Genomic DNA, 25,222 nt, shown 5'->3' with positions numbered 1-25,222 from the left:
ACACCAAAACAGAATCTGAATGCTGAATTGTTTCGACAATTCCTGTTGACTCCGGATGAATTTTAAGGTGGAACCAGTTGGGTTGGTTAGATGATCTCTTTATCTTTACAACCATATCATGTCCATTGCAATCGGAGTCCGGATGCATCTTGGGCGTCCATTTTAGTGTAGACTGGTACTGGAACCCGAGATGGAGTCGCAACTGAGTCGGACTTGATCTCCTTCCTGTTGTGGACGCCCTTGCTGCTCCTCCTCAACACCTCGGCCTTTCCCAAGTCCTTGCTGGTCCTCTCCAAGGTTTCTAATCATCAAAACATCCATGGCCCCAAGCGTAAGCTCTGAAACATAATTGACTAGGGTAGAATGTACCTGGAGATTTAGCTGTCGTGCACGCGATCGTGTTATCGGTCCATTCATTGTATGTATAGAAGTGATGTCCTCATCAAGATTGAAAGGGAAATAGGATCAAACCTTTTCCTATAAATAATTTTGGTGGTTGAAATGCCCAACACAAATATTGGACTAACTAGTTTGCTCTAGATTATATGTTCTACAGGAGCATAAAGGTTCAACTCAAACCAATAAAAGATTGAAGATAGGGTTCAAATTCAAAGGAGCAAGAAACTTGATTGTGTCCTGGTCTGGCGCACCGGACTATCCGGTGTGCCACTGGACAGTGTCCGATGCACCAGGGTCATACAAACTTAACTCGCCACTCTCGGGTTTTTCTAGCGCTGCTCCACTATAATTCACCGGACTGTCCGGTGCACCAGCGGAGCAATGGCTCCTTCACGCAACGGTCGACTGCACAGTACCCCTGACAGAGCTACAGTTCACGGCGGAAGTCAGAGTAGAGGTCAGAGGCACACCAGACAGTGAACAGTGCCTATCCGGTGCGGCACCGGACTGTCCGGTGCCACCAAAAGTCAGCGCTCCAACGGTCGTCTGCGTCAAAACCCTAACGGTTGGGTGACGTGGCTGGCGCACCGGACTGTCTGGTGCGCCCATCGACAACAGGCTGCCCCAATGGTTGTTTTGGTGGGTGAGGGCTATAAATACCCTTCAACCACCACCACTTCAACCATCCAAGCATTCATCACACTTCATTCAATACAAGAGCAAAGTGCAACACTCCAAGACACAAATCAAAGTCACCAATCCAATCAAAGTCCCCAATTCAATTCTAGTGCTTTAGGGCTTGTGAGAGGATCGTTCCTGTGTTTCTTTGTTGCTCTTGTTGCTTGGTTGCCTTTCTTCTTTCTCTCATTATTATTCTCAAAGCCTTGTAAGCGAAGCAAGAGATACCAATCGTGTGGTGATCCTTGCGGGGTCTAAGTGACCCGAGAAATCAAGGAAGAAAGCTCACTCGGTCTAAGTGACCGTTTGAGAGAGGGAAAGGGTTGAAAGAGACCCGGTCTTTGTGACCACCTCAACGGGGACTAGGTTCTTTAGAACCGAACCTTGGTAAAAACAAATCACCGTGTCATCCGCCTTTATTTCTTGGTTGATTTGTTTTTCCCCTCTCTCATGGACTTGGATTTAACTCTAACGCTAACCCCGGCTTGTAGTTTGTTGTTTTAAGTTGTAAATTTCAGATTACGCCTATTCACCACCCTCTAGGCGACTTTCACTTATGATGTATTTAAGCGTTTTAGAGGAATTGAAAAGATCAGACTTTGAAAAAGTTGCATTGGAGCTTATTTGAGCTAGAATTGGAATCTAAGTTGGATAATTAATAAGATGAAGAAATATGACTTAGACTAGTTGGACAGACTCTATATATGTTTGTCTAAGTTATATGAATGCTCAAGAAGGCAACCAAATGAAGACAACAAAGAAAACCTAGAAAGGACTTAATTAAGTGTGATGCTCTACAGCGCACCGAACTAGTCCAGTGGGTCACCGAGGAAATCCACGGAAGGGAAGATAGCCACCTCGAATCCTGAGACCTATTAGACTTCCACTAGACTAGGAAATATCTCAAAAGATCCTCGGCATGGTTCCTTGCGGCAGGGTTGATACGGTTTCTTGGTCAGGTTGGTAAAACTGACGGATAAAGACTGGGTTTTGTGTTGAACACATAGCACGATGGGCCTTGTGAGTTCCCTGAAAGGAATGATTGTGAACAAATTTACGATTCCTCTTCATCGTCATCTATCTTTGTGGCTTAAACCTGAATCCTGGTTACTCAGAGAGGGCTTATTCTGGGCTTGTGTGGGATGGTGCACCAAACCAGTCCGGTGGTGTACCATACCACTTATATATAGAGGTTGTTTTGAAGAGCAAAAGACCATGGTACACCCGACTTGATCCGGTGAGCACTAGACCTATTAGAGTTCGACGACTGACTTTGGGATCCAACGACTAGCTGATGTGGCAGCACACATGGTAGGGTTCAATGGTGCACTTAACCGCTCTGGTGCCACTAACAAGATAGCTTTTCAACAAAACAGTCATTGGGAATATTAGATTTATAGGAGTTCAATGGTGCACCGGACCTGCACTATAGAAGGTTCGGTGCACATGGAGAAATTGCAGAATTTGCCATTAAATCGTTAAGGCTATTTGGGTGGTTGGGGGCTATAAATACACCCCAACCAGCCCGTTAAATACACAAGACCTGATCATTTATTCCTACATTCAATAGCTACACTTTAAGTGACCAAAGCCTCCCAAGTGCCATAATAGTGAGAATTGAGCAAGCAATAGCCATTCTTATGAGAATTGTGATAGTGCCTTACGAGAGTGACTTAGAGGAGTGTGTGTGATGTGATATTGTGCTCTTGTGCTTGGAGTTTTGACTCCCATCCATTGTAAAGGCTAGCGAGAGGCTTTGGCATGTGAAGTACCTCGCAGAGACATAGGTCTCTCAATCGAGAAAAGCGAGAGGACTCAAGCTTGATCTTTGAAATCACTTGAGAGGGTTGAAAGAGACTCGGTCCTTTGGGACTCCTCAATGGAGACATAAGTTTTACTTGGAAACTGAATTCCGATGAACAAATTGACGTGTCACTTGTGTTTGTTTGCTCGCGATTTGTTTTCCCTCTTCCTCTCTAAGTTCCCTTGCTTTGATTCTCATTCTAATCATTGTGTTGCTCCCAAGTTTAATCCACATTCATTGAGAAACACTTTGCAAGAAGAACTCATCTCTCTATGTTTGATTATGTTACTTATTGACGTCTAATTGGGGATCAAGCTTTGTTATAAGTGATTAAATTTTAAGTTTCGCCTATTCACCCTCTAGGCGACTTTCAAAAAGTAACCCCATTATCCTTTTCATGAATTTAAATTTGAGCCTTGTTTTTCTTCACAATTGAGTGTGACAACAAAATGCAGTGCAAGAGGTGGAAGCAAGGAAGAAAAAAATAATGGACATTTGAAGTCATCCTCATCATACCTATCACACAAATCTAGCAAGCTAGGGTTTAGGAGAATTATGAGAACCAACATCACAGGTATGCGTAGTAGGAACCCTAAGGCTGTCTCCAGCAGTTTTTCTATCCTGGCTCCTATTTCAAATTCTACACTATAAACAGTGTACTCTATAGTGCAACATTTTTTTGCACGACCATATGCACGGTCTACTGGAGATGGCCTAAGCAATGGAAGAGTTGGAAAGGTGCACTTACATCATGGTGGATACCAAGGAAAAGAGGTAGAGGTCACCATGGAGGATGAAGAGACGCCAACCAAAGTGGAGAGCCGACATAGAGCACGGTGTCTGAGGTAGAGTAGTGGCGCCGAGCCGCTAAGATCAAGAGGTGAAGCGACATCACCACTATGACACTACAGATACTAGTATAGATGTACAAAAAAGCTAGACTTATCAACGGTCTATAACACAACATGATATACACAACATGGTTTTGACCGGTTAAAAGCACAGTCATGTTGGTACCCTTTTTGGGCGCCAATCACTACGTGAGAACCGGCGACGGTGCTCTCTGCACAGGCGCGGACGGTCCGCGGCCAGGGTCCAGACGGTCCATGACCTGGCGCAGGGCTAGGGTTCCCTGCCTGACGTGCCAGATGGTCTGCGCGTGCGCAGGGGCGGCGAAGGTCGCTAGCGGCGCCTGGAACTCGCTCCCAGAAGGGACCCCATTAGGGAGGAGAGATCCTAGGTGTTGTCTAGGCTCGGCAGGCCAACCTAGACTACTCTAATCGACATAGAGTCGAAGAGAAGCGAAGAATTTGGGGATTGAAAGGCTAAACTAGAACTAGACTAGAACTACTCCTAAATGTACAAGAAATAAATGCGAGATAAATTGATATTTGATTCGATTGATGATTTTAATCGGTCGTAATCCTCTATATTTATAGAGGAGGGGGGCTAGACCCATTACAAACTGATCTTCTGAGTTAATCCTGTGAATTTAGCTAACAACCGTAGCACAAAACTTGGAACCCTAATTGGCTCTACGCGCGTGGACTGTCCGGACCGCGGGCCAGACCATCTGGTCCTCAATTTGGTGCTCAACATATGTCCCCTGCCTCTTGGTGGAGCTGAGCGAACCAAAAGCAACTAACTCGATGTGATCACTTCGGTTTTCTTAGGCATCTTTCCACTTACTAGGATGGTACGCAATAGTCTTGGTCCCGATGGTTAACTCAATAGATGTGACCCCTTTAGCTTTGATCGAACTATCAGTCCCAACACCGTCGAGCGTCATACTGGTCCTGACCAATTCGTCACCTTGCTTTCCTAATTTTTTGAGTGTTCTTGCGTCGCTCCGTAGTTGACCATGTCTTCTTCTTGCAAGTCATCTTCCTCCATGGGTGTCGGTACGTCGTTGGAGGTGTCCTGGTGTAGTGCGGATATTGTGGACTTGTTCTCAAATGCTATGAATTAAGAACAAGGCAACACAAAAAACAGGTTAATGTTTAATGCCCTTCGTCCTTCGAAGCATTATTTCCCTGAGGATATAACGGTCTTCGGACGAAGGTTATGAAGGACGTACCTTCACCATTGTAACATAAATCAATGAAAGATGAAGATATGAAACATAGTGACATGAATAATTACATGACATCACAATATATCTTTTTTATACAATCAAGAATGAATAAGAACAATATCAAATTACATTTGTACCTTCGGCTTGACTGGAGACAAAGGTACAATCGTGATGCACCAGCGAATACAAGTCAGCGTGAACAGTACGGGAGTACTGTTCATCTATTTATAGGCATAGGGCGCAGCCTGTGTAAAATTACATTCATGCCCTTCTTACTATTGACTTAATGTCAATCCAACGAGGACTAGATAGCCTTTTCCCCTTTAAGTCGGTTCCCTTTTATGTCGTTGAGCCAAAGCTTCCTTGCGCATAGCTTCGGAACTGGTTCATCCTTCGTCCTGACCCTGCTTTTCATATTGTGTACAACTTTATCCCATGTCCGAAGGTTCCTGAAGATATATTACACTTGGGAAACATTGTTAGTCATGTTTTTGAGGACCTTTGGAAGACGAAGGCCCCCAACAGTAGCCCCTCGCGGTATTAATTTGTTATAACAACGAATTCAGACAGCGACATGAACAAAGGCCTTAAGTCGAAGGTCCGAAAACACCTTCCCTTTGCTAGAATAGCAATAGCCAATGACAGACAGGGCCCACTAAGCTGCAACGCACTGGGCGTATAAATATAAACCATAGCAACAACATTTGGTACGCTATTGCCGCTATTCGCATTATTTTCTCAAACCTTTTAGCTCTTGCTCACTAGCTCTCGCCTGATTTCCAAGCTTCTTGAGCTTCGGTTTAAAGTCACGTTTTCACCATGTCCGAGGAAAAAATATCCAAGGAAAAGAAGGTTGTTGTGAAGACGAAGTTGACTGAAGAGACGAAGCTGTTTGAGGAGAAAAAGGTTGTGGATCCTTATATTGCTGGATTCGTCGAGTCAATGGAAAAAACAAACACAGAGAAGATCACTAAAGAGATACTGGAAGGTTTATCTGAAGATACTGGTGACAGCGATAGCTATGATGTGGAAAGTGGAGATGAAGATTCTAAAGATCGGCCCTGGCGGCCAAGCCATTCTATCTTCGAAAAATCGACCGTTAAGCAGAGTCATCTTGAGAATATGAGAGAAAGGTACTTTCAGGACATGTCTATTGTGAGGGCTGGCGGAGACAACAATGTCCCTGCCCCTGAGGAAAACGAAGTTGTAATTTACCGAAGCTTCTTCAAGGCTAGACTTCGGTTCCCTTTGAGCAAGTTTGTAGTTGAAGTGTTGAAAACCTACCAGATTTTCCTCCATCAAATCACCCCCGAAGCCGTAACAAGGATGGGGCTTTTTGTCTGGGCAGTAAGAAGTCAAGGGCTAGAGCCAAGCGTGAAATGCTTCTGTAACATGCACGAACTTTTATATGAGACGAAGGCCATTGGTAAAGAGCAGTACCACAACAACTTTGGTTGTTATGGATTCGTTGCTCGTCCCAACGTAAGCCACCCAGTGCCAACGTTTCGGAAGAGATGGCCCGAGGCCTGGATGGAAGAGTGGTTTTTATGTGAAGAATGATCTGAAGACGAGAGAAGACATAAAAGAAATCATCATGTGCCCCATCTGGTCCCGCTTCGGCCTTCGAAGGCCGAAGGTCGAAATTGATGACGCTGCCAAAGCGTATCAAAAGGCCTTCAGCACTATTTGCTCCTTCATTGGCACAAGGGATTTAATTCAAGAACATATAGCCTTCAGGGTATGGCCGCTTGTGGAAGGCTAGGAGATGCCAAAGGAGACCATCACTGACTCTAACGAAGGTGGTTTAGTTCGGCTGAAGTATACCTTTAGGTTTGGGGATAAGTTTGATGAACCAAATGATGACTGGCTGAAGTGCATTAAAACTACTAGCGATGAGTTACTTGGGGCATATTCCAAGACCGAGGACAATGCCTTGTCCGCAGCCTTCGGGGGTCAGAGTAAGAAAAGATTGAACAGGGTATTCGATGCTATTGGCTTCGTATACCCTGACTATTGCTACCCGCTGTGAGGGCAAGGGGTAAAAAGAAAGATTGCTGCTTTGGGAAAAGTTGCCGCTTCGACGATCACAGCTGAGCCGAAGGGCAAGAAGATGAAGGTTCTGACTCACCAGCCGCGTTACATTGAACCGACCGCGATACCTGAATTTGGCGAAGGGGCCACTTCAGCTGCCGAAACAAAAGAAACTATTTCGTCTACGCAGAGCACTGAAGAACCGGCTGTAACACCGAAGTTACCTTCAATCGAGCTAGTTGAAACGAAGGCTGATAAGGCTAAAGGGCCGAAAATTGAAGAAATATAAAAAATGCCAGAGATTTTGAGCCCTCCAACAGAGGCAACAATGCCGAAGACGCAAAAGGGTTCCGCCGCAACTCCTAAGAGGAGAAGGATGGCGAATGTGCTAGATGTTGTGTTAGAAACAACAAAAACCTTGAGTCCCGCTCCCACAAGGAAAATTGCCGAAGTTGCCAAAGCGTAACCCAAAGCTGATACTAGGCAAGCAGAAGTCGAAACTGCAACAATTCAGGCTGAAACTGAAGCTGGGCCTTCTGAGCCCACCGAGGTGGAGCCTACTGATCCCAAGGAAAAATCAACAGAGCAGATTGCAACTAAAAAAATCAAAACTGCTGCTCCTGAAGCTTCGAACAAAAGTATTGACTACATTATTCGTCATGCTTCGGGAAAGGTACTATCCCAAGAAGAGATGTTAGAAGCGCAACACTATGCCCAAAAATTAAAATATCTGAAGGGGGTGCTAGTGTTTAATGGGAGTGGCAAAGAAGACTTTTTGTACTGTCTCCCAGATAACAAAGAAATATCCGTTTGCTGGGAGATAGGTAAAAGCATCGGATTCCCGAAGCTGGAAGACGGTCTTTCGATTTTATCGAAGGACGAACTTGCTGACAGCCTAGCATACAATAGCATAAAGGTATAAAAGCTAATTTTGTATTTGAAAATGAAATATTTTTTGTGCTATGCTCAATTCTGTCCCCCTCTTGCAGGGCTTAATTCTTAGCAATGCGCTTAGGGCACAAAAAGATATTGAAGATGAAGGCTACATGATGGCTCTGAACAACCTTCGCTCAGAGGTGATCGAATTAAGGAACGAAGGTCTTGAAAAGGACAAAATCTTAATTTCATTAGTAAACAAAGTGAAAGAAGATGAAGCTAGTTACAAGGCTCAAGCTGAAATCCAGAAGACTGAAATTGAAGACCTTCGGAAACAGCTAGCAGAAGCTAAAGAAAAATACGCACTCACAGAAGCTAACCAAGATATCAGCGAATATTGGAAAAATTATTTAGAGAAAAATGTTGAAGAACTTCGCATATCCAAGGAGAGATGCTTTGAAAAATCCTTGGAGTGCGTGAAGAAAATAAAAGGTAGCTTCGCCAACGTGGGTGCCTATTCTATCGAAGAAAACTTCATACGAGGTGACCCCGAAGATGTTATTGAATGGATAAGTGGAGAGGCCGAAACCTTTGAAGAAATCTTGAGTGATCGCGGGGATGTTTGTGCATTTTCCGGTGCGTGGGGATTTCGGCTATCTTGGAGAAGGCGGGATGTGAACACATCAAGACCATGGCCCGGGTCGAAGCTGCCTTCTCCGCAGATGACACAAAGGATCCTTCAGCTGAAGCGACCTTAATGGGCGGAAAATTCTATAATGATGTCTGGGTGAATGGTTGCCGAGAGATGGCTCATGAAATTATAAAGAAAAGTGAAAAAGACACCCATGACGCCCGGATAAAAGCGAGACAAGCTGAAGAAGCTGCAGAGCGTGAAAGACATATAGGTAATATCTTTTGATGTTCATCTTCGGCATTTGTTTCTGTGGCATTGGACTAATTAATTTTTCCCACTTCAGCTGAATTATCTCCGCCACCGGAACCATTCGATCCCCTGGCCGATCCAGAAACTAAGGAAGCACTGGAGATCATTAATATGGCTGAATCTATCGTTGACGAAGTCGTCGATAAGTTGCTAAATGAAATTGCGGAGAAAGTCCTGAAAGAAAACTAGCACTTATTGCGAAAACATTTTTAAATGGTCAATGCAAGAGACACTAGAATAGACATTGTGCTTTTGTTGTAACGAAGCTGTAACATTTGACGTGTGTAACTTTGGATTGAATATGTAAATTATTGTAATTTATTTCTTTACGATGCATGAAACTTTCATACATACCGTTTTTGAGCCTTCGGCAAAAAAAACACCTTTCCTTCTTTTCATGCTTCGTGAAGAAAGAAGATCCGTGGTTCGCAAAAATAAAGATATCCTTGCTTCGCAAAAAGAGATCCCTCTTTTACGTGCAGGCTGATGATGCTGTAATTCGAAGCTTACTTCGTGTAACCTTGACAGAATATTTTCTGAAAATTGGCTTCGTATTCCATTCTTGTGTCATTGGTGCAATATGATGTATGATGTGATGCTATGCGAAATGATGTGATGATATGATGCAAAATGATAATGATGCCGAGGACACATACTCACACTCCCATACTGGAACACACAATCTCTGCATTCCCTTAGGAACGACTGGAATTTCTTTGTCGTTTATTTTTTGGCTTCACCGTTTATTTTTCGGTGTAAGTTCTGCATCCCCTTAGGAATGTCTTTTGAACTTCTTCGCCTTCTATTTCAGCGATATAAGTTCTGCATCCCCTTATGAACGACTTTTGAACTTCTTTGCCTTATATTTCGGCGGTATTTGGCTCTGCATTCCCTTTGGAACGACTTTTGAGCAGAAAACTTACACTGTGCTCCCTTATGAATGACTTTTTTGTAGCTTCGGCAAAACTTACGCTGTGTTCCCTTAGGAACGGCTTTTTTGTAGCTTCGGTAGTTTTTAGTTTTGTATTCCCTTAGGAACGACTTTTGAGCTTCGACAATTTTTAGGTTTCGTAAGTCTGTGAAGAAGATATATTCCATCTCAATAAAAGCAAAAATTATTACAAGAACTTAAAACTAGATTTACATTGTTTATTCTTATTAAAAAACAAAATGACATAGAACATAAAAGTATTTCAGAGGGAGGATATTGCTCAATAAATGTGCTTTGATTCTGGCACAGTATTGTTGACTATACGAGCTTCGGATTCCTCCTTGAATTCGTGTTGCTATTGAGAGTGTTGGCGCCCTTCTGGCTGCTGGCTTCCAGAATGTGTAGGTTGCAGTGGTGGTGGCGGTGGAAGCTGAGGCCAAGAAGCCTGAGAATGGCTAGCCGAAGCAACAGAGGCTGCAAGATGATTGCCCACATATTCTGGTATGTAGGGAGAGTGGCACGAAGCAGTGTGTAAGACTTGCTTCGGCTGATTCTATTGAGCTTCGGCTTTTGCGATCTCCTTTTGTTTCTGGATAGTGATTTGGCACATTCTTGTAGTATGACCCTTATCCTCACCACAGAATAGGCAATAGATTTTCCTAGGCTGATCCCCTTATCTTCCTCCAAAGCCCCTGGCGCCTCTGCCCCTTGGAGCTGGTGGCCTAAAGAAGCTTTGCTGCTGTCCCGAAGACTGTGAGGTGTACTGTGGCCTCTGAAGCTGGCTTCCTTTGTCGTCATTCTGACTGGAGTTGTGCATTGATCTGACATGCCTAGGGTGGATTCTTCCTCCGAAGCCCCTGTTCATCTCAGAGAATCTGTAAGCTTCCTCCCTTCTTTGGCGGAAGTCGTTGTCGGCCCGGATATACTCATCCATCTTCTGAAGCAGCTTCTCCAAAGTTTGTGGGGGCTTCCTAGCGAAGTATTGAGCCATAGGTCCTGGCCGAAGACCCTTGATCATGGCCTCAATGACAATTTCATTGGGCACTGTGGGCGCTTGTGCCCTCAGCTACAAGAACCTTCAGACATATGCCTGAAGGTATTCCTCATGGTCTTGCGTGCACTGGAACAAGGCCTCAGCTGTGACTGGCTTCTTTAAAAGCCTTGAAAACTGGTGACCAGCATGTCCTTTAGCTTTTGCCATGACATGATCGTCCCTGGCCGAAGAGAAGAGTACCATGACTGGGCCATGCTTCGGACTGCCATGACGAAGGATTTTGCCATGACTGCAGTGTTGCCCCCGTACGAAGATATAGTTGCTTCGTAGCTCATTAGAAACTGCTTCGGATCTGAGTGCCCATCATACATGGGGAGTTGAGGTGGCTTGTATGATGGGGGCCATGTTGTAGCCTGCAGTTCTACTGATAGAGGAGAAGCATCATCAAAAGCAAAATTTCCATGATAGAAATCTTCATACCAATCATCATCACTATAGCAATTGTCTTGACGAAGCTCTCTCTGTGGAGGTCTTCGGTCCTGATCATCTCGAGTGAGATGACGCATTTTCTCAGCAGCTTCATCAATCTTCCTCTGTAATTAAGAGAGGCGAAGCATCTTCTCCTTCTTCCTCTGGACCTGTTGATGAATAGCTTCGAGGTCCCTTATCTCCTGATCTAGCTCGTCCTCTTAGGGGGTTGGACTTGTAGCCTTCCTCTTTTGAGTTCGGGCTTCACGCAACGTGTCCTGGTTGACGTCTAGTGGCTGTAGTGCAGCCCCTAGCCCTGAAGCTTTCTTCGGCGGCATGACGAAGGTCACAACTTGCCGAAGGTGGTCGAATGAGTTCACCGGAGGTGGGCACCAATGTTGTGGACTTGTTCTCAAATGCTATGAATTAAGAACAAGGCAACAAAAAACAGGTTAATGTTTAATGCCCTTCGTCCTTCGAAGCATTATTTCCCTGAGGATATAACGGTCTTCGGACGAAGGTTATGAAGGACGTACCTTCATCATTGTAACATAAATCAATGAAAGATGAAGCATATGAAACATAGTGACATGAGTAATTACATGACATTACAATATATCTTTTTTTATACAATCAAGAATGAATAAGAACAATATCAAATTACATTTGTACCTTCGGCTTGACTGGAGACAAAGGTACAATCGTGACGCACCAATGAATACAAGTCAGCGTGAACAGTATGGGAGTATTGTTCATCTATTTATAGGCACAGAGCGCAGCCTATGTAAAATTACATTCATGCCCTTCTTACTATTGACTTAATGTCAATCCAACGAGGACTAGATAGCCTTTTCCCCTTTAAGTCGGTTCCCTTTTCTGTCGTTGAGCCGAAGCTTCCTTGCGCATAGCTTCGAAACTGGTTCGTCCTTCGTTCTGACCCTGCTTTTCATATTGTGTACAGCTTTATCCCATGTCCGAAGGTTCCTGAACATATATTACACTTGGGAAACATTGTTAGTCATGTTTTTGAGGACCTTCGGAAGACGAAGGCCCCCAACATCGGACAGTCCGACCTCAGGGGTATGACGGTCCACGCCCTGCACGGATGGTCCTCCTTTATAGCTGGACTGTCTGCCATACCTGCAAAGAGCTGAATAGTTGTTGTTTTATTTTCTGTCTTTGTGGCCGTTTTCTTTTCCTCAATGGCCTTTGGTCTCCATCTCTTTTGCGGTGGTGGGTACTGTGGATGAGTGTCATTGAATATTTTTTCTGCCTCCTTTTCCTGATTCTCCTTTGCTCTAGGGTGTTGTAATTTTGCTTTTGCGATCGTGTCAATCCCGATGGGCACCATCGGGGCATGAAGTATTTTGGATCGGCTGTTTTGTTGACAGCCGTATCTTCTTTTTTGTTTGTGTTGACCGATTCACCAAAAATAATTAGCCCTTCGTTATTTTATTGTACGACGACATCTGTCGTTCCTATTTTAATGACGTCCCCTTTTATCGTACTGTTGGAGGCTGTAGTTATATGCCCCCCTGCCGAATTAGTCAGCCTTTGGGGCCGAGTTGTTCGTCAATCTTGCTGGGCCTGTGCTCGTGGACCAGATTGAGGGGCTCTCAATCGGTCTTGTCCTGGAGGCGTCAACCTGTCAAAAATAGATGATTGAGGTGCCCCCAGGCGGGGTATTGTGGTATCCCGAATGGATATGGTGGCGCGCCCAACATCTGATTCGGGATATATGGTAGCGGTGGTATGTATGTACAATGACATGACATGGGTGTATGTGGAGGTGGAGGAGTTCACGCAGGTGTGTTAGGTCTTAATTGAACATTATGACCTCCCGTCCTTTCCGATTGGTGAGGTGGTCCAATCAGCCTAACCTGCTGTCGCTCCTGGGTAGTTAAGAGAGGTCGCTTTGGTGGCCGATCACTGGGGCCGGCCTTCTTTTTCACATATTTAGACAATAATTGATCAAAGGTCAGGTCGGATTTGACCACTCGTCCGGCTGCCTTAAATGTATTAGTTTTCCACATACCTATCTCTGGTCGTCGCGGTTTGAAGGTACGCGGTCGTTGTGGCTCCTGAGTGTTGTCGGAGCGTCCGCTGGAATGCTCCGGACCGTCTGGCGATGTTATGGACCGTCCGCGCCTAGGCACCAGACCATCTGCAATGCATAGTATGGGTTCTCGCGCATGTCCCCTTATCTGTGCTTGCCCCCCAGTGCCGGAGGTTGTCATGGTCACTTTTAGTGTCTCCCCTCCATCAAGAGTCCTCTCGGCCACCACTTTTCTGCAAGAGATTTTATTGTTTCCATCACCCTCCCATGCGTTGCCGATGATGACTTCTTTGTCTTTGCCTTTATCGGCTGTGCTAGGCCGAATTAGGACCCTTTTGCCCTTGAAGTCGATCATATACATTAGGAAGGGCTTTGTGTCCTCCTGAAATTTCAATCGTCCCTCATTAATGGCCAATTGGATTTATCGTCGGAACACATTACAATCATTAGTGGCATGGAAAAATGAGTTGTGCCACTTGCAATATGTGCGACGTTTAGTTCGTCGGCGGGTGGAACGGTATAATCGATCTTAATGTTACCATTTTTTTAGTAATTCATCGAATATCTTATCACATTTGCCAACATTAAATGTAAACTTAACCTCCTCTTGCCGTTTCTTTTGAACTGACTGCAAGGAGGAGCAAGCCGAAGATTTGGCCTGCTCAGGCCAAACCATTTCGGCAGTGTAAACTTCCTTTGGTTCATTGTCCGAACTACTTTGATTGTGCTCTACTATATGGACATTATGATGAACTGTTTTGACTAGTTCTTTGCTTCGGCTTTCACAAGCCAAAGCTCTTTGATGTAAGTATGCTAGCATAAAGAACTAGATGCCTTCTAATTTCTCTTTTAGATAATAACGCAATCCATCAAAGGCTATTCCCGCCAGTTGTTTATCTGTTAAATGAATTTGAAAATATTGGTTTCTCATATCCCAGAATCTCTAGATGTAATTATTAACTGATTCATCCTTTTCTTATCGTAGGGCCACTAAGTCTACTAAATCTAGCTCGTAATCGCCAGAGAAGAAATGTTCATGAAATTTTTGTTCTAAGTCTCCCCATGACAAAATGTAATTAGGAGGGAGCGTGGCATACCATGTGAATGCAGTCCCTGTTAAACATAATGAAAATAAACGCACACGGAATGCTTCGGTGTCGGCCAATTCTCCTAATTGTGCTAAGAACTGGTCTATGTGCTCACGCTTGCTCTTTCCTTGGTCACCCGAAAACTTTGCGAATTCGGGTATTCTTGTCCCCTGTGGGTATGGGAGACGGTCAAATTGGCTATCATAAGATCTCTGATATGACTGCCCCCAGGGACTATACTAACTCCGAGCTTATCTCGGAACGCCCAGCTATTTCCTCTCTTACTATATCGATGGCAGCCTGTGGGAGACCACCGGCTCTTTGGTCCAATATGGGTGAGGTTGTTTGGACTTTGGATGTTGGTATGTTGTTTTCCTCCCCATTGGTTTGGGTTTTGCGGCGCGTTAATACATTCCCTATGAGGCTCATAGGACTGGCCATTTCTTTCTAGCCTTCTGGGCCCAGAAAGTACTCACTCTCACGGGTTCTGTAGGTTATATAATGGTGTTGGTGTGTCGTATGGTGAGATGGGGAGTTTAGCTGGGACGGATGCGGAGTTGAATATCCATCCTCCTCAAAAAACTCTGTGCCAGACCGTCCGGTTTAATACGCGGACCGTCCGGCGCTATATTCGGACTGTCTGGCGCCATGTGCGGATGGTCCGAATGAGTTATCTAGGGTTTGCACGGCATGTGGCGGCTTGGGTGCATGCCTCAATAATTCGCTTTTAAAAATGGGACCGGTCGTCGCTAGCCCGAACGGTCCGCGCTCATGTGTGGACGGTCCGGACATGCGCAGATCGACAAATTTATCGCCGATGTGCGTGGGAGGCTGTTGTTGCCCAGGGTACATGTCTATTGACATCCCATAAAGGGGTTATGACTAGCCGTGACAACCTGTAGCCGATGAATCACGTGTGTATTCCCTCAGTTCAACCTCGTGCGAAGGAAGATTTGCAATAGTAGACTTATCAAGCGCACGCACTAGCCTTTTATGATCATTTTGTATATCCCCTACGATACGTTGCATCTGCTCTCGCTATTCGTCTATGTAAGCTTTAAGAGATTGGAGCTTATTGGTGCTACTTACATTAGGGGTATTCGTAATAGGTCGGAGCGAAGCCAGATCTGTTGCCCGTTGCCGCGACTTTGTTGTTCCTGTCCACCTTGAAGTCGGCTAGGAATTTCGCCTTTGCTTCCTGGATCAGCTGCTCCTGGCGCTCCTCGAACAGGAGTTGTTCTTCAACTGGCAAGGTTTCCCATGTCGGCTTGATGATATTGCTGGTGGAAACTACAGAGCTATCCTTTGGCCAATCTCGATAGGTCTATATGAAATCTTCCCTAGCGGAGTCACCAAAAAGTGTGTTGGTGCCCTTTTTAGGCGCCAATCACTCCGTGAGAACCGGCGGCGGTGCTCTCTGCACAGGCGCGGACGGTCCGCGGCCAGGGGCCGGACGGTCCGCGACCTGGCTCAGGGCTAGGGTTCCCTGCCTGACGTGTTGGACGGTCCGCGTGTGCGCAAGGGCGGCGAAGGTCGCGCGGCGGCGCCTGGATCTCGCTCCCGGGAGGGACCCCATCGAGGAGGAGAGATCCTAGGTGTTGTCTAGGCTCGGTAGGCCGACCTAGAGTCCTCTAATCGACGTAGAGTCGAAGAGAAGCGGAGAATTTGGAGATTGGAAGGCTAAAGTGGAACTAGACTAGAACTACTCCTAAATGTACAAGAAATAAATACGAGATAACTTGATATTTGATTCGATTGATGATTTTAATTGACCGTAATCCTCTATATTTATAGAGGAGGGGGCTGAACCCGTTACAAACTGATCTCCCGAGTTAATCCCGCGAATTTAGCTAACAACCATAGCACAAAACTCAGAACCCTAATTGGCTCTCCGCGCACGGATCATCCGCACCATCAGTGCGGACCATCCGGACCACGGACCGTCCGCACCACCAGTGCGGATCGTCCGAATCGCGGACCGTCTAGCCCCGATTTAGTGCTCAACAAGTCCCATCCATGTTGTGCTATATCTATATTGTGCCATTAACCGCCCGTGCTCAAGAAGTCCCATCCATGTTGTGCTATATCTATATTGTGCCATTAACCGCCCGACGACATAGCATGGCACAACATGAATTCTCCCAATTCCAAAGGAGATTTGAGTAGAGCGGCTTCTTCGGATTTCCGTGTCCATTTCCATTGGAACAGAAAAATCTGTTGACAATTTCTGTTTCTTCGAAAATACGAGAGAGAGAGAACATCAAGAACTGTGCAGGCCTGCCACCGCTGGTCAGCCTTGGCGCCCCACCAGCCCACGAATCGAAGAAAAGGCACACGAGGGGGAAGACGAGGCCACAAGGCGCCTGGACGACGAGCCCGATGGGCGTCGTGTGGTCGGCGTGCCGCGTGGAGGCAGCGCGATCTTTTTGCTGCCGCCCTGGTCGATCTCGTGGCGAATGCACGACCGCAGCAGCAACGACGAGCCCAGCGGAAAGCGACGAGGGACAGCCACAATATCTTCCGCACACCAATGGGCAATGGCCTCGCGCCTTCTCGCTCCCCGCACCCTATCCTCTCCTCTCAGCTCCCTTCCCGGCTGCGAGCAATGCTCCTACCTGGCTACCTCCATGCCGCGCGCGGTAACACCTCCGTCAGTCCCCGCCTGCTCGTAGTAAAACACTAGCGGACCAGCAAGCGCCTCTCTCTCTCTCTCTCTCTCTCTCTCTCTCTCTCTCTCTCTCTCTCTCTCTCTCTCTCTCTCTCTCTCTCTCTCTCTCCTCGCCTCGTCAGCCCCTCTCTCTCCCGGCGTGGGGTGGCCATATATAGCTTCGCCGCCTCCACTTGTCTTCTTTGTTTCACCACCAGTTCAGTTCAGTTTCTCGCCGCCGGCTTGCTAGTTGCTACTGCGCGCACTTCAGCTGCTTGCTGTTGTACCGCGGACTCTACCTCATCATTCGCCTTGCTGCCTCCGCCGCCTAGGTCGCGCAGGTTCGGTGAACGGGACGCCATGACCGCAACGCCGGCGGTGATCGGGCTGAGCGCCGGCAACCGCCTCCTGGCCACCTCATTCGGTTCCGCCGAGCTCGCTTCCCCGGACGCGTACCCGTCGCGGCAGTTCGCCGCTGCGGCGCCCAAGCTCACCGTCGTGGCGCACCGCGCCTCCGCCTCCGCCTCCTCCCCGGCCAACATCGGGGGCGCCGGCCACGCGCGCGCGCACGCCATCCGGGCGCTCAGGAACCACTCCGCGCCGGCGCTGGCCCCGCCTCCTCCGGCTGACCCGGCTCCGGAGCTGGACTCCAAGTTCGAGTTCGAGTCCTCGCTGGAGGCCATCGTGCTGCTGCAGCGCTCCATGCTCGAGAAGCAGTGGGAGCTGCCCTTCGAGGACGACATCTCCTCCACGGAGGACGAGGACGAGGACGAGAGGTCCACGGTGGTGGTGGCGCGGTCGGGCGTCTCGGCGCGGCAGCGGCGGATGAGCGGGCGGCGGCGGGGCGCTGTCGTTGGCCGGAAGAGCGTCACCGTCAGCCCGGAGCTGATGCAGAGCCGGAACCGCATCTACCTCCGGGGCACCGTCAGCAAGGACCTCCTCACGCACAAGCAGGTCGTCCAGCTCTCCAGGAAGATCAAGGACGGCATCTGGCTTCAGCACCAAAGATCCAAGTAAAATCCCAGTTCAAAACGCACCGACGTCCGCAGCATTAGAAATTTGACATCGTATCTCACAAAAACCAGAGCGTTTGCTTGCGTAATAGCTACATGTCACATTGAATGAGCCGGCCAGAAATTGATACGCATATTTATCATATCATGACCCACTTAAAAAAATACTCACTCACTAAGCTGAAATGTACGCGCACATTACAAGTTTTCATTGTTTTTCTTCTTCTTCTTCAAAACTTGCATGTAACGTAGTTGTGATCAAAGTTGCAACATGCATGTTGAAGACTGAGTGTATCTAATGAATTCCGATCCTCTAGCTGATCCCCCGTTGCCCCCAACCAATTTCGGGTTCAGGCTGAAGGAGAAACTGGGCAACGAGCCGTCATACAAGCAGCTGGCGCAATCGCTGCGGATACCAGCTCCTGAGCTGCGAGCGAGGATGCGCGAGTCGTTTCTTGCGAGGGAGATGCTGGCGATGAGCAACACCCGTCTGGTGATATCCATTGCCCAGAAGTACGACAACCTCGGCGTCGAGCTGCCAGACCTTATTCAGGTGATGGCATAATATGTGTCTGTCAGTTGATTTGTATGTTACTCCCTCCCCGCTCTTGTTTATTTGCCGCGTTTTAGTTCAAAAATGAACTAGCCGGCGACAAATATTCGAGAACGGAGGAGGTAGTACACACTGTAAATTAGTGTACCTCTGAAATTGTTGAAATGCAATGTGTTCATCGCATGCTGCAGGGTGGTCTGATAGGGCTGCTCCGTGGGATCGAGAAGTTTGATGCCTCAAGGGGGTTTAGGATCTCCACCTACGTGTATTGGTGGATCCGTCAGGTTAGAGCAGATTTTCTTGCCCTGCAGCAGTATGGACCTGATCAGATGACAACTGATCTTTCGTTCAAAGATGACAGCTGAATTGAGCCTTCCGTTCATTTGCTCGTAACCAGGGGGTTTCAAGAGCATTGGCCGACAACTCGAGATCGTTCAGGCTCCCTACTTATTTGCACGAGAGGTTGGTAGCCATTCGCGGCGCAAAGTACGCGTTAGAAGACCAAGGAATTGCTCCGACAGTAGAGGTAGGGCGAGGCTATACTGTTCAAGTTCCCAGCCATCCAACTGCGTAGTATTTCAAGACGCAATTTTTCCGATCTGTTGTCTCGGTGATATGGCTCGTCTTTCAGTTAGTTTCCTATCGATTTCAGTCCTAATCAAATAACAGAGAGTTCTGAAACGTTCTGATGTTCTTGTATCACCTTGCTTCTGGCAAAATCCTCTCAGAACATAGCGGAGTCGCTCAACATATCCGAGAAGAAAGTGCACAACGCTACAGAGGTAAAAACAACTCAATCTTGCATGTTAGAATTTCTTCTGGTTTGACATCTCTGCCAATCTCAAAAGCATTCGCATACGCAGGCTGTGCACAAGGTTATTTCACTGGATCAACAGGCGTTCCCCTCCTTAAACGGCCTACCTGGGGATACACTCCATAGTGTAAGTAGAGACATACGAAGCGTTCTATCTTTCTTTTTTTAACCAAGTGACAGGAGCTCTGTCTTTCAATTAAGAGATGGAAAAGATTTAGAGTACACAGGGCCGGTGATACTCAGGCCAAAGGATCAGACACCTAAGAAGGAACACAACAGACACATGGGTATGCTGGAAACTAACTTTGTTCCTTTTCTCCTCATGTTTTTCAGTACATAGAGGATCAAAACGTTGCAAATGATCCGTGGCACGGATTTGAGGAAAGGTACCTCAAGGTATGCACACCAATGTTCTTCCGAAGAGAATACTAATGCATACTGATTTCTTGTGACGACGATACGCCATTAGTATCAAACAGTTGTTATAGCTTCCAATCTGTTGCCTGTTACAATACATGGCCCTATCACAGTAATCACTGAGGAACACTTCCTTTGTCTTGTTTTTTTAGCGAGTTCATCGTTTTATTTCTCATGTACCTAGCGAGTTAAACATTCTCCCTTCTATGAAAACTTGCACATGTGTTTTAACATAAATACTCTGTTGATGCCAGGAGGAAGTTAACAGTCTTATAAATTCAACTCTCAACGAGCGCGAGAGGGACATTATTCGATTATATCATGGCATAGGAAAGCAGTGCCATACATGGGAGGATATCAGCAGACAGTAAGTATTCAGTCTTTTTGTCTGGACTGACAAAGATCTGCCCATACCTTGAGCACAACAATGAGAACTTGCAGAGAAATTTTAAAATTTGGATTTTGATGTTCTAATTCTGGCGTGGAAACTATGTTTTGCAGATTCGGGTTGTCGAGGGAGCGCGTGAGGCAGGTAGGGCTCGTTGCGATGGAGAAGCTGAAGCATGCTGCAAGGAGGGAACATTTGGATGCGTTGCTTGAGGAATACTGAGTGAGATGTTCTTCGCTTGAGTCGGTTAATTCCACCGTTGCAGTGGTTGTATATACTCGGAAACATAGGGGGGCAGGCACATCATCCTTGAAAGGCTTCACTGCCACTCACTCACTCTGCAGATAACTATACATGTACATCTGTGACGATCAGTAGGCATGCATAGTTAAAGCATCTGTGGCTGCAAAATCGTCAAGGCGATCCAACAAAAGGAGAACCTTTTTTTTGGTCTTGGAAGCTTTACAAAGTGTGATGTGGTATGTATATGCAAATGTAATGTATCAGTAATTCAGTAGAGCAATAACGTTTATGTCCTGGATTTGTATTCTTGTCCAGTTACATAGAAGGAAAAAATGCTTACAACTGCAGACAATTTGCCTTTCACGTGTCTGAAATGTCTTTTTAGATAAAGGAAAACATGCCTAATTTATGCTAGCAAATAAATCTCATAAGACATTTCTGAATAGTCTGGAACTCTGGATAGAGTTGATTGAGAGTGTATGGCCCGGTTGCCTGAATTTGGTTAAGGCAATCCTGCAAGAATATACACGTGATGCTGCTTTTTAGGGCTTTTTTTTAACAGAAGTACGTAGCTTGCACGCATTTCATTAGGCCTTGTTTGTTTTGCTCTCAATCCATATGAATTGAGTGAGTTTAAATTCCAAACAAGTCAAAATCTTTTATATTTTTTTCAAGTTCATCCAATCTATATAGGATAGTAATAACCGAACAAGACATTAGGAGGAAAAAAAAGATTACAATAATAGTGCAGTGGATTGATGTTTCAGAAAGCAAATCACATAACTAGAGCGACATTGTCACATGGCCCAAATACCTAGAGCGCGTGGTCGTGGAGGGCGCATATCATGGGAGCAACATGATCCTGCTAGAGCAGATGGTCTCCCATTTTGACGAGATCGACGCCGCGTAATCGCTGAAGACTTTGACGCCGACCGAAGCGATGAGGAGCTAGACAACATTGAAGAGCACGTCCGTCCTCATGCTCGGTCGATCGCGAGCCAGGTCTACGTGAAGTTGCTCCTGACCGGCCCTTGGAGTCTAGAATCGTCCGCCGGCGATCCGTCTGCCCATGTTTAGTCAGCACTTATTTTAATGTCTTGTAATAAACTCTCGAATGATCTGATGGTGCTTTTGTGTGCGATATTGTTTCTGTCATGAACTTTGTGCCATCTTTTTTTTCCTTACACTACCAGAATCGACGGCTTTGCCGAGTGACTGAAGCACTCGGTAAAGCCTTAAAAACACCCGGTAAAGTTTTTGTCGAGTGTCGCACTCGGCAAAGAGGACACACAATGCATCGACAAAGCCTACTTTGCCGAGTACTTTTTCACGGGCACTCGGCAAAATGGTTTGCCGAGTGCCAGAGAACACTCGACAAAGAAAAGCAGCCGTTACGGTGCCGGGTGCCACAGAACACTCGGCAAAGAAAAGCAGCCGTTAGATTTCAATACATAGTGTGTCACAGCTTTCTCGAAACTTTCTCAAATTTTTATCACAGACTCTATATATGATATCATGACACATGGACAAGTTTCATGATTTTCTGACTGTGTTTGTGTTTTATGCAATTTTTAAACACGTGGATGACAAGTTCACGGCCATGTTTAGTGAGCATGTTGCTCGAAGTTTTCGGTCTGCTCCTGAAATCGGTCGTAACTTGTGCTAAGTAGCATGGATATCATTTTTGCATGCACGATTTAAAGTTTCGAGTGACCTGCAGTTCAAATCTGAATTTTCCAAAGAAATTTAAATAAACGAACTAAATGTACTACCTATTGAAAACTCTGTTATAATTGTCCCGAAATGGTACATGTAGATCTACATAGTGTAGGAACATACCACAAAAAGTTTAGTTGCCAAAATTAAAAAAATAAAAATATGTTTTGCCGAGTGTCCAAAGAAGACACTCGGTAAAGAGGGCTTTGTCGAGTGCCAGATATTTGGCCCTCGGCAAAGAAGCCTCTTTGCCGAGTGTCGACCTTAGGCCCTCGGCAAAGGCTGACGGCCGTCAGCTTTAGAACGGCCACTGACGGCCCTTTGCCGAGAGTCTTCTTTGCCGAGTGTCTGCCACTCGGCAAACGCGTCTTTGTCGAGAGTTTTTCTGTACCGAGTGTCCTGCACTGGGTAAACCAGCTCGTTACCAAGAGTAGGACTTTGCCGAGTGCGGCTCTCGGCAAAGGCTGCTTTGCCGAGTGCCGAAAAAAGCACTCGGCAAAGAGGCTGGCACTCGGTAAAGGCACAGATTCCGGTAGTGTTAGGTTCTAGTTCTCGCGATCGGTCACCCTGGGTGCACCGTAGTCGTGGCCATTGAGGCCTTCTGGTGTGGGTATTTCTGGGATGAATTGGGGCACCTTTTTTTAAGAGGCACGTGGCAACGGGGTGTGCGTTTTGCGAGAGTGGGGAGTGGTGCCTGCTCCTCAGCCCCCAGTAGACCGTGGCGACTTGGTCGTCATGTTCTGTAATCGAGAGTGGGATTGGAAGGAAAGGAGCTTGCACCCAGTCAGTTTGGTGAAGATTGTCTCTTCAAATCAAAATTAAATTGAGCAACAATAGGTTTATCATCACCAATAATAGTATAATCGGTTGAAAATGTAATCACATTAACATCCATACCTAGGTGCTCGGACGAGGCTCCATAGTCAACCTGGTCCTCTTCTGTTAAGTTGTCCACATCTATGTTGTCCTCATCCATAGATGCCGGCGGGTCGTTGGAGGCTTCCTGGTGAGGTGAGAACGGTCCGGACTCAGGGTCGGATGGTCCGCGCTTGGTTCGGATGCTCTGGCTGCTGGAGTTGGATTGTCCGCGGTACCTGCAGGGGACTGCATATCTGCTATTTTTTCTATTTTTGTGGCTGCTTGAATTGCTTCGACGACCTTTGGCTTCCACCACTTTTATGGTGATGGGTACTGTGGATGTGTATCATTGAATATTTTTTCTACCTCATTTTCCTTGCTTTCCTTCGCTCTTAGGCGCTGTAATTTGTATTTTTGGGAACGAGTCAACCCCAATGGACACCATCGAGGCATGTAGTATTTCGGGTCAGATGTCTTACTAGTTGCTCTTATGTCCTTTTCTTTATTTATTTTGGCCGATTTCCCAAAAATCATTGGCCCTTCGTTATTCCCTTGTATGACGACATCTACTGTGCCTATTTTAATGATATCTCCATTTGTAGTTCTTTTGGCATGGTAGGTGCGCTCCTGGATATTTTTTCTCCATGCCCCCATCCAGATTGGTCGACCTTTACGGACGAGTAGTCCGGCATCCTTGTTAGAACTGTGCCTGGTGACCAGATTGAGGCGAACTCAGTCAGTCTTGCACTGGTGGTGCCAACCTGTCAAATACAAAAGTTTGGGGTGCCCCCAAGTGGGTATTATGGCATCCTATATAGATACGGTGGCATGCCCCACATCTGATTTGGGGCATATGGTGGTGGTGGGTGTGCATAATGACATGGCACAAGCGGATGGGGGTGGAGGTGTCCGTGTAGTTATGTTGGGAATTAAATGGATATCGTGATGGGCTGACTCCTTCGATTGGCGAGATGACCCAATCGGTCTTACCTATCGCTCCTGGGTAGGTGAGCGAGGTCACTTTGCTGGCCGATTACTGGGATTGGCCCTCTTTTTCATATATTTGGATAATAATTTATCAAAGGTTGGGCCACCTTTGACCAGCTGACAAAATGCTTTGAATGTATTCCATCTTCCACATACCTATTTCTGGTCGTCATGACTTGAAGGTACATGGACGTCGCTGCCCTAGGCGTTGCCTGGACCATCCACGCCTATGTGCCGGACTGTCCGTGATGCGTAGAGTAGGGGGCTGCGCCTAGCTACCCGCCTGCGCTAGCCCCTAGCATTAGAGGTCGTGATGGTGATCTTCAATGTCTCCCCTCCATCTGGGGTCTTCTCCGCAACCACTCTCCTATAGGAAATTTTGGTATTTTCATCGGCATCCCATGGGTCGCTGATAATGATCTTCTTGCCTTTGCTCTTATCAGCCACATTAGACCGATACAAGACTTTTTTATCGTCAAAACTGATCATGTTGATCAGAAAGGGGTTCTGTGTCCACCTACATTTCTTGAAATTTCAATCGGCCCTCATTAATGGCCGATTGGACTTGTTGTTGAAAGACATTACAATCATTAGTGACATGAGTGAATGAATTATGCCATTTGCAATAAGCACGACGTTTAAGCTCGTCGGCGGATGTAATAGTATGATTTATTTTACTGTTGCCTCTTTTAAATAATTCATCACATATTTTGTTACATTTGCCAACATTAAATGTAAATTTAACCCCTTCTTGCTGTTTCTTTTGAACTGACTGCAGAGAGGAACAAACTAGAGATTTGGCCTGCTTTGGCCAAACCATCTCAGTGGCGTACACTTCTTGCGGCTCGTCATATGAGCTACTCCGGTCATAATCTACTATATGGACGTTGTGACGAACCGTTTTAGCAGTATCTTTGCTTCGGATTTTGCAAGCCAAAGCCCTCTAGTGTAATTGAACTAGCGTAAAAATTGAATGCCTTCTAATCTTTCTTTTAAATAATATCGCATTCCATTGAAAGCTAATCCTGCTAGCTATTTTTCTACAAGGTGAATTTGGAAGCATTAGTTTCTTGTGTCTCAGAATCTCCAGATGTAGTCATTAACCGATTCGTTCTTCCCCTGCCGCAGAGCTACTATGTCTACTAGGTCTAACTCATAACCACTGGAGAAAAAATTATCATGAATTTTTTGCTCTAACCCCCACGAAAAATAAAGTTAGGAGGCAGCGTGGCATACCAAGAGAA

The 25,222-nt window shown here is 46.2% G+C and overlaps 1 protein-coding gene across 2 annotated transcripts; it reads left to right on the top strand.

Annotated features, from left to right (window-relative positions):
• The first annotated feature begins 16,867 nt into the window (after nt 1–16,867).
• Nucleotides 16,868–20,777, top strand: LOC541691 (RNA polymerase sigma factor sigA). 2 transcript variants are annotated; one of them, NM_001319762.1, is made up of 10 exons: nt 16,868–16,981; nt 17,322–18,002; nt 18,357–18,555; nt 18,747–18,839; nt 18,953–19,081; nt 19,284–19,337; nt 19,419–19,496; nt 19,703–19,765; nt 20,041–20,153; nt 20,288–20,711. In NM_001319762.1, the coding sequence occupies exons 2-10, from the start codon at nt 17,350–17,352 to the stop codon at nt 20,394–20,396; spliced, it is 1,491 nt and encodes a 496-aa protein (NP_001306691.1). In that variant the 5' UTR covers nt 16,868–16,981; nt 17,322–17,349; the 3' UTR covers nt 20,397–20,711. The 2 variants fall into 2 exon arrangements, with proteins under 2 accessions (NP_001306691.1, XP_008662828.1); XM_008664606.4 differs by having other exon boundaries at nt 16,874–16,981; nt 17,331–18,002; nt 20,288–20,777.
• Nucleotides 20,778–25,222: the final 4,445 nt, after the last annotated feature.

This window comes from Zea mays, chromosome 10 (genome assembly GCF_902167145.1).
Source record: "Zea mays cultivar B73 chromosome 10, Zm-B73-REFERENCE-NAM-5.0, whole genome shotgun sequence".
NCBI classification, from domain to species: Eukaryota; Viridiplantae; Streptophyta; class Magnoliopsida; order Poales; family Poaceae; genus Zea; species Zea mays.
The sequence above is the reverse complement of the archived record's forward strand: the minus strand, read 5'-3'. Positions and strand labels throughout refer to the sequence as shown.

Coding starts and splice junctions, on each gene's coding strand:
- LOC541691 (XM_008664606.4), top strand. CDS start 17,350: ATGACCGCAACGCCGGCGGTGATCGGGCTGAGCGCCGGCAACCGCCTC. Junction 18,003..18,356: donor CTTCAGCACCAAAGATCCAA/GTAAAATCCCAG, acceptor TTTCGGGTTCAG/GCTGAAGGAGAAACTGGGCA. Junction 18,840..18,952: donor TGTATTGGTGGATCCGTCAG/GTTAGAGCAGAT, acceptor GCTCGTAACCAG/GGGGTTTCAAGAGCATTGGC.